Genomic DNA, 15,951 nt, shown 5'->3' with positions numbered 1-15,951 from the left:
CCCTGGCCCCAGGACGGCCTGACCGATACTGGACCCAGCAGCCAGGCCCTGGACACTGCCCACCTCTGGCTCCTCCTCACTCCTCCCACGGTCCTGACCATGGCAGCCCCTACAGTGTGTGGCTGCTGGGCCAGGCCCAGACCAAGGTCTGACAGGCATCGTGTTTGTCCTGGTGTCCCGGGTTAGATATGGTCATTGTGCGGTGCGAGTCAGAGGTTAGCAACCTGCCCATGGCTGTGCAGCAGGCACTGAAGAGCCATAGCCCTTCCTTGAAACCGAAACCTCTTCCTGCCTCTGCCAGGTCCAGGTGGGGAACTTCAACCAGACCATCGCCACGCTGCAACTAGGGGGAAGCGAGACGGCCATCGTGACCTCTATCGTCATCTGCAGTGTCCTGCTGCTGCTGTCTGTGGTCGGTACGGAGTCCCTCCCTGGGAGGCCTCTTGAGACAGGCGGGCATAGGGGCAGCAGGGCAGAGGCAGCGTCCTGCAGAGCGTGGAAGGTGAACGCCAGGCAGGGGAATTTGGAATCCTGTTCTCTAGTAACTGAGGAACTACAGAAGGTTCTGGAGAGATGGCTGTGCAAGGGAGATGTACCTGCGTGTTAGAATCGTGCGCACAGTGAGCAGTGAGTCCTCAGGGAGCAGGGACCGAGCTCTCCTGCTTCACTGTGAATGTAGAGGGGGCACCTGCTTGGAAAGTGCTTGGCACTGCCTCAGAATGGTGCCACAGAGCTGCCAACTGGCCCAGCAATTCCACTCCTTGGTATTGCCCAGGAGAAATACTAACCTGTACACACACACACACAGAACCCTTTGTAAATAAATGTTGTATTATGTACAGTAATTAAGAGATTCACACAACTCAGATGACCATCAGATAATAAATGGATAAACAAGGCAGTCTGTCCCTGCAGTGGAATATTGCTCAGCCACAAAAAAGCAAAGCTTTGACAGGTGCTGTGATATAGAGAAACCTTGAGAATATTGTGGTAATGAAGCCGGAGAAAAGGCTGCATCCTGTGTGATTCCATTAGACTAAGTGTCCGGAAGAGGATGACTATAGAAAGAGGAAGTAGGTATGTGGGTGCCAGCTGAGGAGGAGAGGGGAGGACTGCTTTATGGGTGCAGGGCATGTCCAGGCACAAAATACGTTCCAAGATTAGTGCCGATGGTAGCCCCTCACGAGGAACCACTGAGCTACAGACTGGACACGGGCAGATTACATACTATGTCCACTGTATCTTAGAACAGCTACTATGTCTTAGTTTTAAAAAAACGATCGTAGGTAATATAAAAAAAAAAACAAAAAAAACCAAACCAAACACGGGAAACCAGAGGAAGATGAAAGGAGGAAAACACTCGTCCTGCCTCAGCACCTCCTGTGTGCTACGCATCTTCTAGCTCCTCCAGGAGCACCATAGAGCCCTGTGTGTCTCCTCACGCGCAGCCCTCGGAAGGGTTACAGTGTAACTGCTGTAAAGGCGCTGTTAACGAGTGACATCTGGTCATTGTAAAAGGAATGGAAAACCTAGAGAGAGAGAAAGCAGAAGTCACCCGGCATTCCTGCCCCAGGACCTCCCTCCTCCACACTCGTTTCCTTTGCTAAGAAGGGGACAGAGGGCCCTGTCTGGTCCCCAAGCCCTGGGCCTCAGGCAGGGAGGGCTGGGGTGCGCGGTGTGGGGACCTGGCGCCTGAGGCCCTGCCTGCTGCCCGCCCTCACAGCCCTGTTCGTCTTCTGCACCAAGAGCCGCCGCGCCGAGCGCTACTGGCAGAAGACACTGCTGCAGATGGAGGAGATGGAGTCTCAGATTCGGGAGGAGATCCGCAAAGGTAGCAGGTGGGGACGGCGGGATGGACAGGCAAGTGGCCTCCCACCTGGAGACCGGCTGGCCATCTGCCACCTGTCCCCCAGGCTTTGCTGAGCTGCAGACAGACATGACGGACCTGACCAAGGAGCTGAACCGCAGCCAGGGCATCCCCTTCCTGGAATACAAGCACTTTGTGACCCGCACTTTCTTCCCCAAGGTCAGCCTGGGCCCCCTCAGACCTGCTCTGGGTGCTTTGAGCAGCTGGGCCCATGGCATCTTTATGTAGCACAGGCCCCTTGAGTAGTGCAAAACCTACACTCTCATCCACAGCGGTCCTGGCTGCCTGCCAAGTCCGGGCCTAGTTTCTCCCCCACTTTCCTCTCTGTTCACTGGATGTTTCGCTGTCCATACAGAAGCCAGCTCTCAGCCCGACTCTCCTGGCGTGCTGGGCTTGCCACCCCCAGTGTGGCTTCTCTTGGTCTCCACGTCCTCTGTCCTGTCCACTGAATCCCACCCAACCCTTCCGTACCTCCCTTACTTCCTGTTGCTCTTCCCAGGGCCACTGCCCTGTCCCTACTTTCCCAAGGTGACCGTGGCCATTGCCTTCCCTATTCCCTGAGCAGCAGCTGAGAAGCTCCCTTGCTTGCCTCAGCCTCAGTCTCCACCACTGCACACCAGGATGTTTCTGCTTCCTCTGAAGCCTTTACCCTCTTGCATTGTACACCTTGGCTCGTGCTACTTCCAGTGCCTGTGACATCAGAGGAAACCCCTCGCTGGTACCTCTGGTACCCGCGGTGTCCCTGGCCCTGGGCATGGCCAAGCCTCTTGCTTTGTAGGTGGGGCAGTTTCTGTGGCCCTGGGCCGGTTGTGTGTACCAGGTGGCCCTGATGAGCCTGGGCTCCTCCTCCACAGTGCTCATCCCTATATGAAGAGCGCTACATGCTCCCGTCGCAGTCCCTGGGCTCACAAGGGAGTCCACCAGTGCCAGAGACCCACCCACTGCTGGGAGAGTGGAATGTGAGTGTCCTGAACACCCCTGTGCCCTTCCTACTCACCTAACCCACAGTCCCACCCAGAGAGGGAAAGAATCTGCCACTGAAAGGTAGTGAGCTCCCCATCCCTGGGGGCATTCAAGTGGCCATCCAGACTTGATGGCAAGCACTGACTGCTCAGGTGAGGTGGAAGAGACGAAGGTTTGCCCCTACCCCCCATCCCATGTGCCCCAAATCTCTTCCACCTAGAGCTTGGAAATGGGAGACCCCACCCCCGGGATACCGCATCACCTCTGGGCCCCACTGTTGCCAGGCATCCATGGTGGGGAGGTGATGAGCTCTGCCCTGCCCCAGGAGGTGTGCAAAGTGGCTGGGATGTCATGGCGCCCCTCCTGCCCGCAGGTGCCTGAGAACTGCCGGCCCAGCATGGAGGAGGGCATCAGCCTGTTCTCCTCGCTGCTTAGCAACAAGCACTTCCTCATCGTCTTTGTGCACGCACTAGAGCAGCAGAAGGACTTTGCAGTTCGCGACCGGTGAGGCCCGGCCTGGCCCCGTGCTGCCCCTGCCCCGTGCACCTGCGCTGACTCCTTGTCTCTGCAGGTGCAGCCTGGCATCGCTACTGACCATCGCCCTGCATGGCAAGCTCGAGTACTACACCAGCATCATGAAGGAGCTGCTAGTGGACCTCATCGACGCCTCTGCTGCCAAGAACCCCAAGCTCATGCTGCGGCGCACTGAGTCGGTGGTAGAAAAGATGCTGACCAACTGGATGTCCATCTGCATGTACAGCTGCCTGCGGGTGAGCCTGGGGACCAAGACCTGGGGCAGGGACCGGCACAGGCACAGCCAGTGACCGGCGAGAGGACTCTTTGCACCCTGCCCGCCCCAGGGTCCCCAAGATCTGAAGTGGGGGGCTTTGTGTCCCAATGAGGTGCAGTCTGTGGCCTGGCTCAGCTGGGCCCCTGGCGTGGTCCTCCCGGGGAGCCGAGTGCTGTGTTCTCAGTCCTTCCCGTCTGCTCTCACGGTACCTCAGTACCACAGGGGAGCAGCAGAGGCCACCGAGCTCAAGGGCCACCGGCTGGGACCCAGGAGGCCTCTGGTCCCACCGCGGCGAGGAGGGCGGGTGCAGGCTTGGGTCCCACAGGCTCACTGCCCGGCCCCCAGGAGACCGTCGGGGAGCCGTTCTTCCTGCTGCTGTGCGCCATCAAGCAGCAGATCAACAAGGGCTCCATCGATGCCATCACCGGAAAGGCGCGCTACACACTCAATGAGGAGTGGCTGCTGCGTGAGAACATCGAGGCCAAGCCCAGGGTGAGGGGGCGGGCGGTGGGCGGAGCTATGCAACGAGTGGGCGGGGTCATTGCATGCGGGTGGCCGCGCGGGGTGGGGCAATCCTCCAGGTCTGGGGCGACCCTGGGCTTTGGATTCTCCTCTCAGTGATGCTAGGGGAGAACCCAGTCCTTGCACTCACCCAGTCCCACCTTCTGCTGCCACTGCTCACCCAGGCCTGCGGGCACCGCTCACTGACGTCCCCTCTCTCCTCTGCAGAACCTGAACGTGTCCTTCCAGGGCTGCGGCATGGACTCCCTGAGCGTGCGCGCCATGGACACAGACACACTGACGCAGGTGAAGGAGAAGATCTTGGAGGCCTTCTGCAAGAACGTGCCCTACTCTCAGTGGCCGCGAGCCGAGGACGTGGATCTGGGTGGGCACCTGGCACAGCTCACTGAAGCAGGAGGGACCTCGGGGACAGGAGAATGGGGTGCAGCGCTGTGCGGGAGACCAGTGTTCAGAGTGTTCAGCCATGCTTCTTAGCCTGTCCGGGAGTGGGTTTAGGAGGATGCCTTAGCAGTCTCGGATCTGTTGCTGAAACCTCAGGTCTTCCCGGAGCTGTAAGCCATTCCATTGAACAGTGCTCTCTGCCCACGGCTGTGCACTCAGGTGGCCCCCTGGGGCTGGCAGGCTGGGAGGGCAGAGCTGGCACTCAGGTTGTCTGGGGTCAGTGGGAGTCATGGAGGTCATGTGGGCTCTTCACACGTGGGGCTTTCACTTCTTCGGCCTGCTGTTTTAACATTGACACCCTGGGCGAGGGACACTGGCACCGCAACCCACTTTGTCACAGAGGAAACAGAGGGTCTGAGTCGGGGCCCCTCCTCTCTGGCCCCAGCCAGGCCTGCTCATCCTGATGAGCCTCCCATCCTGCACCTCCAGAGTGGTTCGCTACTAGCACACAGAGCTACATCCTGCGGGACCTGGATGACACCTCTGTGGTGGAGGACGGGCGCAAGAAGCTGAACACCCTGGCCCACTACCAGGTGCACCCTGCCCTCCAGCCCGTCCTCTGCCCTCCGCCCCGTCCCCTGGCCTCTGACCTCTGCCTTCCTCCTGGCAGATCCCGGAAGGCGCTTCTTTGGCCATGAGCCTAACAGACAAGAAGGACAACACTCTGGGCCGAGGTACTCTGGGGCATCGAGGATGCAAGTGGGGGAAACAGGCTTGGAGCAAGCTGGGGGCTGCATGCTCTGGCGTCTCCGAGGCTCACCTGCTGGGCCCTGGTGCTGTGGCCACTTCCTGATTCTCGTGCCTTCCCTGCCTTCTCCATCTCCATCTCTCTCACCTCTGCCTCTTTGTCTCTGTTTCTATCTCTCTTGCCCTCTCTCCCTGTTTGTTTATTATGCATTTTCCTCCCACAGTGAAAGACTTGGACACAGAGAAGTATTTCCATTTGGTGAGTGCCCAGCTTGGCCCCTGGGGCCCAGCCCCGTGGGCGTGGCCTGGCTTCCTGCCCCTCCTCCCCCACATGCGGGAAAGGCTCTTAGGCCAGGAGGGCTGGAGCAGTGGGAACTGCAGGACAGTCTTTCACCAGACAGCTGGGGACAGCGCATGCACAGGCCCTGACCACTGTCCGGCCCCCAGGTGCTGCCCACCGATGAGCTGGCAGAGCCCAAGAAATCGCACCGGCAGAGCCACCGCAAGAAGGTGCTGCCCGAGATCTACCTGACCCGTCTGCTGTCCACCAAGGTGGGCTCAGCCTCAGTCTTCCTTGGGCAGTGGTCAGCTGTGTGTGAGCCTGATGGGGAGAGGGAGCTTGGGCCCAGGGAGAGGTGGGTAATGGCCCCAAGGTTACAGGGCCTGGGTGTCACCATCAGCCCCCAGAGCCTGCATTCTCAACTCCTGGCCACCACTGACTCGATTCCCAGATAGAAACCTGAAGTCCAGGAGGTCAGGTGCCTGGCCTAGCTCTGCAAGGGCCCTGGCTGATGGTGGCCACCGCTCCCGCAGGGCACGCTGCAGAAGTTCCTGGATGACTTGTTCAAGGCCATTCTGAGCATCCCTGAGGACAAGCCCCCTCTGGCCGTCAAGTACTTCTTCGATTTTCTGGAGGAGCAGGCAGAGAAGAGGGGCATTTCAGACCCTGACACGCTGCACATCTGGAAGACCAACAGGTCCAGAGAGGGAGGCCGGACCCTCATGGTGCCCACCGGGTTCCAGCCCTGTGACCTGGGGCAAGAGCTTCACCTCCCTGGGCACTTATAAACCCAGGCCCTCGGCAGGAGCCACCCTAACTGTAGAAGTTTTGTCCCCTGCCACTGTCCCTCTGTCCTGGGGTGGTGGAGCCCAGCTCAGCCCTCAGTGCTCCAGAGCCCACGCCCTGTTTTCAGCTCTCCCTTGAGACACATACATGTCAGCTTCAGGGATTGAAATCCTCCACCGATGCGCAGAACTCCAGCACCCAGGGCTTCTGAGTGGCTCAGGATCTTCTCAGCTCTCTGGGGGTCTTGTGGCTACGGCTGCTGTGTCACCTGGTGGCCCTGGGTTGGGGTTGGAGTGTCAGCAGCCTGCTCGGGCCTCTAGAGGACAAGGCCTGGAATCCAAACCCACTGCCCTGTGCTGCTAATGTTGGCTTCCGGCTGCGTGCGGAGCAGAACAGGCAGGCAGGCAGGGCTCTAATGAGAACCAGGACCTGGCAGAGGCTCCTGCAGAGAGCTGGGGACTGTGGAGTCAGTGGGGGAACTAGGGCCTAGCTGGCCAGAAAGGGGAGACCACAGGTCCCAGGGGTTCCCAGGGCTCATGTAACCTGTTCCTGTACCCCAGCCTGCCCCTCCGCTTCTGGGTGAATATCCTGAAGAACCCCCAGTTTGTGTTCGACATTGAAAAGACCGACCACATTGATGCCTGCTTGACAGTCATCGCACAGGCCTTCATCGACGCCTGCTCCATCTCTGACCTGCAGTTGGGCAAGGTGGGTCTCCTGCGCGGGACAATGGAGTGGGGCAGAAGCCATGGCATAAATGGGATCTGCAGGCAGGGTACCCAGAAACCCACCCTGCTGCCTAAGGCAAGCTGGGCTGGCATGAGTGTGGCCTCCAGGCAGCAGCCCTTGAAGGTCCTGAGCCACTGTGCAGGGTCAGAGGCAGGACTGGGACACCCGAGCAACATGCAGGAGGAGGCACAAGGCTCCACCTGAGCCGAGGCACCCGACTGACTTTGGAGCTGAATAGGCAGAGGGGGCTTCCAGGCTGAGACAGGAGAGACCCAGTATCCCAGGCTGGGGAAGGGCACCCAGGGGCAGAGATTGGATGACCAGGAGGGTAAAAGATGCCAGCTATTGTGAGGATAGCCCCAGAGGGACACAGAGGTGGCAGTCTTAGCTGGGTGGCTTCCAGATGCATAGTGGAAAATGTTCAGCTGAGCCAGAAACTGGGTCTCAGCTCCTACGATCCGTAACCCCATAGGGCTGCATGGCACTCCTGCACTGTTCCCAGAGTAGGCCCTGGTTATGCTCCTGAGCCGAACACATGGGAGAGGCCTGGCTGGAAGTCAGCACCATGGGGACACTGAGGGATGGCCCAATGAGCCTGCATCTGTTTCGGTGGGGTCAGGGTTTGTGATACACAGCAGCCTCACCACACCCCCTCCACCTCTGCCCCCACCCGGCCAGGACTCACCCACCAACAAGCTGCTGTATGCCAAGGAGATCCCCGAGTACCGCAAGGTCGTGCAGGGCTACTACAAGCAGATCCAGGACATGGCGCCACTCAGTGAGCAGGAGATGAACGCCCATCTGGCTGAGGAGTCTCGGGTAGGCATGAAGGGGACTTGGGCTTGGATGGAGTGCTCCCCAGGGGGAGAGGAGATGGATCCTGGGGCCTCTGCCTGCTTGCTTACCTGAAGGCTAAGCAGGTCAGCGTGGTCCCTTTGGTGACCGAGACCATGCCCTCCTCCCCACGTTCCCGCAGAAGTACCAGAATGAATTCAACACCAACGTGGCGCTGGCAGAGATCTACAAATACGCCAAGCGGTACCGCCTGCAGGTGAGCACCCTACGCCTGGCACTGTAAGACTCCATGGGTTGGTGACGTTTTCCAGCCAAGGCTCCTGGGTGGGCACCAGGCAGCCTGTTCTCCTGAGAGCTGAGGCCCAGCTGCCCTGGTCACCCCACAGATCGTGACAGCACTGGAGGCCAACCCCACGGCCCGGAGGACGCAGCTGCAGCACAAGTTCGAGCAGGTGGTGGCCCTGATGGAAGACAACATCTACGAGTGCTACAGTGAGGCCTGAGCACAGCACCATCCACTCACTGTGTGGCAGAACAGACACAATCCTGGAGCCTCGGATTGCACAAACTTGGGAGTGGAGGGGCCCTGTCCCCTCTTCCTGCCCCCTCAAATGCCACAGCCAGACCTTTGGGAGCTCCCCATGCACCCTGCTGCCCAGCAGCTGCTAAGATGCTGGCTACACGTGCCAGCATGGTTGGGGACACGGACGGGGCCCCGGCTGCGCCTTGGAAGCACTACCTCAGCCATGTGCGAAGGGCCCTCCTGGGTTCTGCTCAGTCACCAAATGCTGTCTCCTCCCTGCCACCTGGACAGGACTCACTGTAGACACAGAGCAGGGCCAGACTTCGGCTCTGGGCCCAGTATGGGCAGCGCCCATGCATACCTGCAGGGATCCTGGGACAGGCAGGGATCCTGGTACCCTGGGAGGGAGTGAGACTGGGATGTACTGAGGCTGTAGCTGGGCTACTCGGTCCTTCTGGAAGTGTTCCTAAGGATAGCACCACTTTGTCTTTTTTTTTTCTTAAGCTTTTATATATTAAAAAATTATCATGTTCTGACTGTGAATGGCTGCCACCTGTGCAGAGGCTGTGGGGGCGGGGCAAGGGCCACCATGCAACACTGGAAGGGACTGTCCCCAGGATGGGTCTGACCAGGCCCCTCCATGCATGGAGAAGTCACCTAGCTTTGTCTCCCATGGCTGGGCCGGCTGCAGGGGCTTGGAGTCACTAGAACCGTCTTTATAATAAAAGCTGCCGGGAAATCTATCATGGCTCAGCTTTTGTCCTGGGAGAGGGGGACACGAGGCCATTAACTCCCGTCTTCAGTGAAAGAGAGGCGGCACCTAGCTCTGGGTCCCTTGGGCCCTCCAGGAAGCTGTCACAGTTGAGTGCGGGCCCCTGGATGGGCCCTGCCGAGCACTCGTGTGCAGTGCAATGCTGGATGTGCCAGGCCTGGCTCACACTCAGCCACACCCAGCCCCAGCATTCTTTATAACAAGCTCAGGTGGAGAAATAGGAACTTATCAAGGTGCCCCCATCAGGGTGGGACTTGCCTCTGCTTCCAGTGCCGGTCTCTGCCCTCACCCTGAACTGTGTAGAGAGCAAGGGTGTCTGCTGGGTGGAGGAACTGCCTGTCAGGTGCTCGCCCTGAATTTCTCATCTTCAAAGTTGTGTCATTAGCCATACGTTTCTGACAAGGACACAGGTGGCTCCCCAGCGGGACAGGCTGCCCTCCACACCGGTGCTGAGCAGTGACTGATGAGTTAGACACAGGCTACCACCCACTCCCGGCCACCGCTGTGTCTAGGACTCACCGGCCCCAGGTTCAGGTCACAAGGCCCTCCTCCCACTGCTTGGCAAGTCCACAAAAATGTGCCCTTCAGGAAGAGTAAGAGCTGGCACCTGAGTGTGATGGTGCCCGCCTGTCATCCCAGCACTCAGGAGGCTGAGGCAGGAGGATCGCCACATTTTAAAGGCTAGCCTGGGCTATATAGAGTTTAAGACCAGCCTGGACTACAGAGTGAGACCCTGTCTCAGAAAACCCAAACCAGGAACGGGAGCTGGGGCCAAAACTCCATAATACAGAAACAAAATCCCACAGATTCCAACTCTTAGAGCTAAAGAGAGTGCACAAGGCAGGGGAAAGTAAGTAATCTTTTGTTTTAAAAACTCCTCACCCTGAAGCTACTACAGGAAAAAGCTTCGACTTCCACTTTCAAATGTTCTATTCTGAGCATTGATTCCTTCTTACTAAGCAGCAGATTTTCTAATTTAAGTTATTGGCATATTTGATAGGATCTTTGGAGGGGGAAGGTGCCATTCTAGAATGACTACATATTTCCCAGGGAAATGCAGGAAGCACAAAAGAGCACAAAGAAAATAAAAGCTGCTAGGATCTTGGAGGGGAAGGAGACAGAGGGGACCAAGCCATGGTGTGTGGGGATGGGAGGCTGGGGTGAGTATGGAATGGGGCCCAATACCATTGCGGCCCAAGTCCCCTTCGCACAACATGTGGTGACATCTTCCTTGTCAGTAACTATTTCACAGCCTGTCAATGCCCGATTAGCATGCAGCTCCTCAGCACTCAGGGGGTGTTGCGAGCCGAGGCGCCCTGTGGTTCCCGGGTCACTCTGAAGGTGGCCAACTTCAGCAGCCATCTATAGCCCGCATCTGGGCCCCGAGATGTGCCTGGCCACTGTGGGCGCCTGGACCGTCCCTACCCTGTACTGAGCATCACAGGCAGTTGGGGTGTCTCTGGAAAAACTTTCAAAAGGGAGAAGCCAGAGGGCAGGACCTGTCACCAGCTGTCCCCTGGGTGGTGCCTGCGGCCTGCCTGGCCAACTCCAGCCCAGGAAGAAAGCAGAGGCAGAGCCCCTAGGCGGGAAGCCATTGCAGTCTCCTCCTGCCCAGGCCCAGCCAGCAACCTCAGATTCACGAGAGGCGTGTGTAGGGCGACAGCCTCTTGTGGGGTAGGGGAAGGTGGGGGATCGTAGAGCTGCACAGGAAGGGAGCTGTGGTGACCATGCTGGACCGCGTGTTTCCCTGTCCCTGTAAGCCCAGACCGGTTACCTCCTGTTAGGCAGGTGTTGGACATTAGTGGGCCTGAAAGACAACAGGGGGAGCAACATATCCAGATGAGGCAGCTAAGTCAGGTCTCGGACCCCAAGGAACCCTACAGAGCACAGTGACATCACGCCCGGCGCCCAGTCTGACCGGCCATCCACCTCCACAAGGCACTCAATGTTCCCCGCTGCTGCAGCCCACAACCTAAAGGACATTAAACAGATGTTAAGACCATCCTGCCTCAGCTGGGCCTGGTTGAAACGAAGAATCTTAACTTCTAGGAGCTTCTCATGGGATAAAAGCCCCCAAGGAATCTCAAGGACGGGAGGACACTGTACAATTCCAAAGTTAGTTCTAAGTGAACTGGGGCCAGAATCATCACCACTAAACTTCTGAGGACCCCAGGAATGGCTCTCAGTGCAGAAGGCATCCAGCCCGGTGCCACCCACCTCCTGCTTTCAGGGAAACTCCCCACCTCTGAGGGCCACTCTTCAAGCTGGGACCTCTCTGCAAGGCTGAAGGGGCCAACGGTCCGGTCCTCACTGTATTCCTGGTGACACTAGCAGCTCTTTGTCGCCACCTCCAGCCTAGGCTGCATTGAGTCTTCAGCTCTGAGTGGTCACTTCCCGGTGACCTGGCCGTGCAGGCCCCAGTGCATAGCCAATGTCACCCGCTGCCAGAGGATGGCCGTCGCCATGATTGTGGTCCCGGACTGCAGCTGGGACAGGGCCAGGCAAGGAGGGCTTGACCCAGCCCAGAGGAGCCCTCCAGGCACAGTTCACAGGGGCAGCCAGGGAGCTTGGGCGGTGGGATGTGCTGCGTCCCCTCCCCACGGAATGGCATCATGTTCCTGGACCAGCTCCTCGAGTCCTCCCTCCTGCAGCTCTTCCTAAACCCTCAGATGAGGCACTCCTATTGCCTGCAACCCTCCCTGGCTCGTTGCAGCTCAGGGCTTTGGCCTACTCCACCATGAACCCCTCTAACCATGCCAGTGACCCCTACACAGCCCAGCCCCCACCCAGGGGGCCACTGCTATGGGATGGCGCCAGGTCCACACCCTCCCGCATTCCCTGGACCCCCAAACCCCCAGCCACGCACAGCCCCTCACAGGACGCTGGTTGTCCCCCCACCACCCCCAGGGCAGTGGTACCCAGCATGGCTGAGAAACAGTAGAGGGGATGGGGGAGCCGGGCCCAACCCTGAATCTCTGCAGCCACCCACACCCACGTGTGAGGGATCAGCATCTTTATTGATAAATAGGTCAGGGTTAAATAAATATTGCTGTGCTTTGGAAGGATAAAAACTCCAGCCCAGCCACCAACTTCCCCACTGGCCTCTATCTCCTGGGCTCTGAGGATGATGAAGAGGAGGATGAGGCCTTGACCACTGGCCTGGGCCTGCCCCTGGCCCTCCTGGCTGGGGACAGTGTCCCCTGCCTGGGCCCCTTAAACTTGGGAGCTGTGTTGGCTTTGGGAGCAGCGGTGCCTTTGGGAGCAGCGGTGCCTTTGGGTCCAGGCCCTGAGGCAGCCTTGATTGCTGGCTTCCTGCCTGTTGGAGAGGGGGCCCGTTTTCTAGCCTAGGAGAGAGACAGCAGGGTGAAGGGCAGGTGCCTAGCCCTAGCCCCTCAGCTGTAGAGTGGGGTGACAAGGCCTCACCCCCAGAGAAGCCAGGCCGTGCTCTGTTGGGAGGAGTGTGTGCTCCCTGTTCCCCGGGCAGACGCCGCTGGGCTTCAGATGGCCGCCTGCACCCCATAGCCTGCCGGAGCAGGAACGGGGAAGCCTACCTTGGGGGCCACGGCTGCAGTTGTCCCAGGGGCCCCTGTATCTCCTGGAGTGAGGAAGGGGCTGGTGTGAGTGGAAGGTGGGGGGTTTAGAGCCCCAGCTGCCCCTCCAGGAAGCCTTCCCTGACCCCAGCTTGGGACACCCCGGCTCAGACCTCCCTGGACTGTGCTTCCCCTCCTACCCTCCCCGCACCATCTGCACAGGCGTCTCCCCAGATCCACACAGTACTCTGGGCACAGTTACTAGACGGGGACCCCAGCCACCCTCCCAAACAGTTGGGCCTGCTCCTACACTCACCTTTCCTGCCCTGGCTACCCAGGACCTTTGACTTCCTGTCCAGCTGGCAGACACTGGAGGAGGCCCCAACTGGCTTTGAGGGGCCCTCTCTGGCCACATCCTGCTGTGACCTGGTGCCCTTGGCCTTGCGGCCTCCTTGGGGGGCCTTCTCCAGGGCCTTGGCCAGTCTGGGTGGAACCCTGGGCTGGGCTGGCTCTGAAGCCCCCTTCTTGCTGGAGCTGGCTGTCCCTGTCTGGGGGCGCTTCTTGCTGGACTGGGGCTTCTTCTTGTGCTTGGGGATGAGCTGGAAGAGAGGAGTATGGGGAGGGTTGGGGGAACGCAGGACGTTGGTGTCCCTGCACCCCACCAGGACCCCAAGAGAAGGTCCAGGTGACAGAACACAGCCATTGCAACGCCTAACACCTTCCTTCTAGGGATGGCCATCCCGATTCCACACCTTTGCCCCACTGCACTCCCACACCCCAAAGAGCACAGCTTACCCTCTGCACACCCAGCCTCAGTCTCCCCATCACAGAAGCAGTGTCAATGGGAAGTGGGGGTCCCTGTCCCCAAGTCTTCTTGACACCCATCACCTACCATGACCAGGAACACATGCATGGCCAGCACAACCACTGCTCTCCTCACCCCACCATATCCACTTGGGGAGCCTGGGATCAGCCACCCAGAAACCATGGGGGCCATGATCTTGGCCACCCTGAAAGGTCCTTGGCTTGGGATGTTATCACCTGGATGGTCGGAGAAGTGGTAGCCTCAGGGAAGGCACCAGCCTTGCCTTGGGCACAGAGCCTGGAGCCCAGGGAGCGTCCTGCAGTTGTGAGGGCACCAGGACCCAGAGCCAGCATGGCACAGATGTCCCCAGGCCTGCAGAGGCACTGCAGGGACTGGGACAGGTAGGTGGTTCCAGATGTCCTCCCAGGAGCCCTGCCAAGGCCCAGGGAGGACCAGGCAGCGCCGCCCCCCCCCCGGCTCACCTTGAAGCTGCCAGTGGCACCCCTGGCCTTGGAGTTGAGGGGCCTGGCAAGGAGTCCACGGCGCATGCCAGTGGCCAGGGCCTGCTTCAGCAGGTACTTGAAGCGGATGATGTCCACCATCGGGTACTTGTGCAGGATGTAGAGCTTGATGGCCGCCACTGAGGTGCCACGGTGCTGCTCGCCTGCCTGCACGGCCTCCAGCACCATGCGCAGCACTGTGGGGTGGCGGCGGGCCACCATGACCCTGCTGCTGCTCAGGCCTGCAGGGAACAGCAGGACATCACCTTAAGCGCACGGACCGGGCACGGCATGCACCAGGGGCTCGTGGGGCCATGGGGTATGGGGAAAGCCACCATCACCTGCAGCTTCAGACTTTCTCTTATGATTGAAAAACGTGGTGTGTTTAAACTTTTAAAAATTTGTCACAGTGAAAGACATGGTCACGAATGTCCCTCAAAAATGTCTCCCTCACTTCACACATGCTGATCCCATTGCTCTTGCTACTTTCTGCAGAAGTGCTGAAGTTTTCTTTCTTAAGTGTCTTTGCAAGGCGTGCTACAGTGAATGCTACTGCCTACCACCATCCAAAAGAAAGGTGGGCTCGTAAAACAGGATGGTGTCCTCTTTCACCTGTTTGCCAGGTCTGGGACCTGCAACTTCTGGCTCTTCCCAAAGGTCAAAATGGTCACGAGGGGGGAATGTTTTGAATCAAATTAGGACATCAAAGCAGCCAGTACAGCATAAAGACATTCATGAAAAAGGACTCCAGAGCTGCTGCAGAAAGTGGTTTAAGCAGGATGAGATAAGTGTGTGTTCAAAGTGAGGGAGAGGACTTTGAGGCTAATATCTTTCTATAATGCATGTCTTCAAATTTTAAACATTCACCATATTTTTCAATCATACCTGGTATTCTTTTGGGAAAAAAAAAACCTAAGTCAGTCAATTGTCTGGACCTAATTTCTGGTGTTTAGGATATTAGGAGCTCTGGGCAGTGGGCACAGTGACATCCACAGGACAAGACTGAGGGACTTCACAGGGTACACAGTGGGTTACTCCTACACAAATACCCAGGGCAGGAACTCAGACAGACACCCATGAGTGGAAGATCTTAGGAGATGCAGCCAAATGCAGCTGGGTTAAGGGTGGCAAAAAACAAAAACAAAAAACCCAAACCAGAAAAAAACAAAAACAAAAACAAAAAAACAACCACCCCAAACCACCTGAACGCAGCAGCTTGAGCCACTGTGATTCTGGATGCTCAGTAGGCTGAAGCAGGAGGATGGCTTGAGCCGAGTTTGAAACCAACCTGCACACCATATTGAGGCCCCAAACATGGAAATAAAACAGAAACGTGAGCCCTGAAGGAAGCACTGAACGTTACCAGGCCTGGTGTTAATCATAGCACATGCTGGTGTACTATAGGTACTGTACTTGAGGGGGTCTTGGGGTGAACCTGGGGCCTCACACATGCAGGCACGGGCTCTACTGAGCTGCAGTGCAGCTCTGGATTTCCCTTAAAGGCTCTTATCGGTTAAGGATGAGCACTGGATGTGCACCGATGAAACACATGTCCCCGGTTGCTTCTAAACAACACAGCAGATGACAAGGCAGACCCAGACCGCGAGCACTGGGTAGGCGTCACACCCATTCCCTGCTCTGCTTTTAGATCTGAAAGTTCTCATAGTAAAGAATTCCACCAGGGCGTGATGACACATACCATGATTATAGGCATGTCAGGGAGGCTGAGGCAGAAGGATTGCCAAGTTTCATAGCCTGGGAAACTTAGCAATTTAGTAAGACACTGTATTAAAATTAAAAAATTGAAAAAAAGACGACCCTGTCTTAAAATTTAAAAATTGAAAAAAAGCTGTGGATTTAGCTCAGTGGTGCCGCTGCCTGCTTTGCAAGAGGTCCTAAGTTTAACCTCTGGTGTTAAAAAAAAAAAAAAAAAAAAAAAAAAAAAAAAAAAAATTAAAAAG

General features: G+C 57.8%; 2 protein-coding genes across 6 annotated transcripts in view; one reads left to right on the top strand and one right to left on the bottom strand.

Annotated features, from left to right (window-relative positions):
* The window catches only part of Plxnd1 (plexin D1), a 32,331-nt gene extending 23,222 nt beyond the window's left edge, over positions 1-9,109 (top strand). The window contains exons 21-37 of the mRNA XM_010637991.3: positions 302-416; positions 1,724-1,831; positions 1,914-2,026; positions 2,722-2,826; positions 3,204-3,334; positions 3,402-3,600; positions 3,966-4,112; positions 4,350-4,506; positions 5,013-5,116; positions 5,194-5,257; positions 5,495-5,529; positions 5,718-5,822; positions 6,084-6,247; positions 6,897-7,044; positions 7,744-7,884; positions 8,042-8,116; positions 8,247-9,109. Coding sequence (XP_010636293.2) covers positions 302-416; positions 1,724-1,831; positions 1,914-2,026; positions 2,722-2,826; positions 3,204-3,334; positions 3,402-3,600; positions 3,966-4,112; positions 4,350-4,506; positions 5,013-5,116; positions 5,194-5,257; positions 5,495-5,529; positions 5,718-5,822; positions 6,084-6,247; positions 6,897-7,044; positions 7,744-7,884; positions 8,042-8,116; positions 8,247-8,363 — 2,028 coding nt within the window. The 3' untranslated portion in view covers positions 8,364-9,109. The remainder of the gene's footprint in view (positions 1-301; positions 417-1,723; positions 1,832-1,913; positions 2,027-2,721; positions 2,827-3,203; positions 3,335-3,401; positions 3,601-3,965; positions 4,113-4,349; positions 4,507-5,012; positions 5,117-5,193; positions 5,258-5,494; positions 5,530-5,717; positions 5,823-6,083; positions 6,248-6,896; positions 7,045-7,743; positions 7,885-8,041; positions 8,117-8,246) is intronic.
* Positions 9,110-9,874: 765 nt separating this feature from the next.
* LOC104871855 (histone H1oo) overlaps positions 9,875-15,951 on the bottom strand; it is a 7,890-nt gene continuing 1,813 nt past the window's right edge. For 2 of the 5 annotated variants that reach the window (XM_019209558.2, XM_033759743.1), the window contains exons 2-5: positions 13,973-14,232; positions 13,002-13,284; positions 12,707-12,750; positions 12,105-12,499 (exon numbers count right to left, since the gene is read on the bottom strand). In XM_019209558.2, coding sequence (XP_019065103.1) covers positions 12,260-12,499; positions 12,707-12,750; positions 13,002-13,284; positions 13,973-14,232 — 827 coding nt within the window. In that variant the 3' untranslated portion in view covers positions 12,105-12,259. Of the gene's footprint in view, positions 11,642-12,104; positions 12,500-12,706; positions 12,751-13,001; positions 13,285-13,972; positions 14,233-15,192; positions 15,279-15,951 lie in introns of those variants that run through there. The other 3 variants (XR_004515600.1, XM_033759742.1, XM_033759741.1) reach the window with 3 other exon arrangements.

Source organism: Fukomys damarensis, unplaced genomic scaffold (genome assembly GCF_012274545.1).
Source record: "Fukomys damarensis isolate Sample0158 unplaced genomic scaffold, DMR_v1.0_HiC HiC_scaffold_37, whole genome shotgun sequence".
NCBI classification, from domain to species: Eukaryota; Metazoa; Chordata; class Mammalia; order Rodentia; family Bathyergidae; genus Fukomys; species Fukomys damarensis.
The sequence above is the reverse complement of the archived record's forward strand: the minus strand, read 5'-3'. Positions and strand labels throughout refer to the sequence as shown.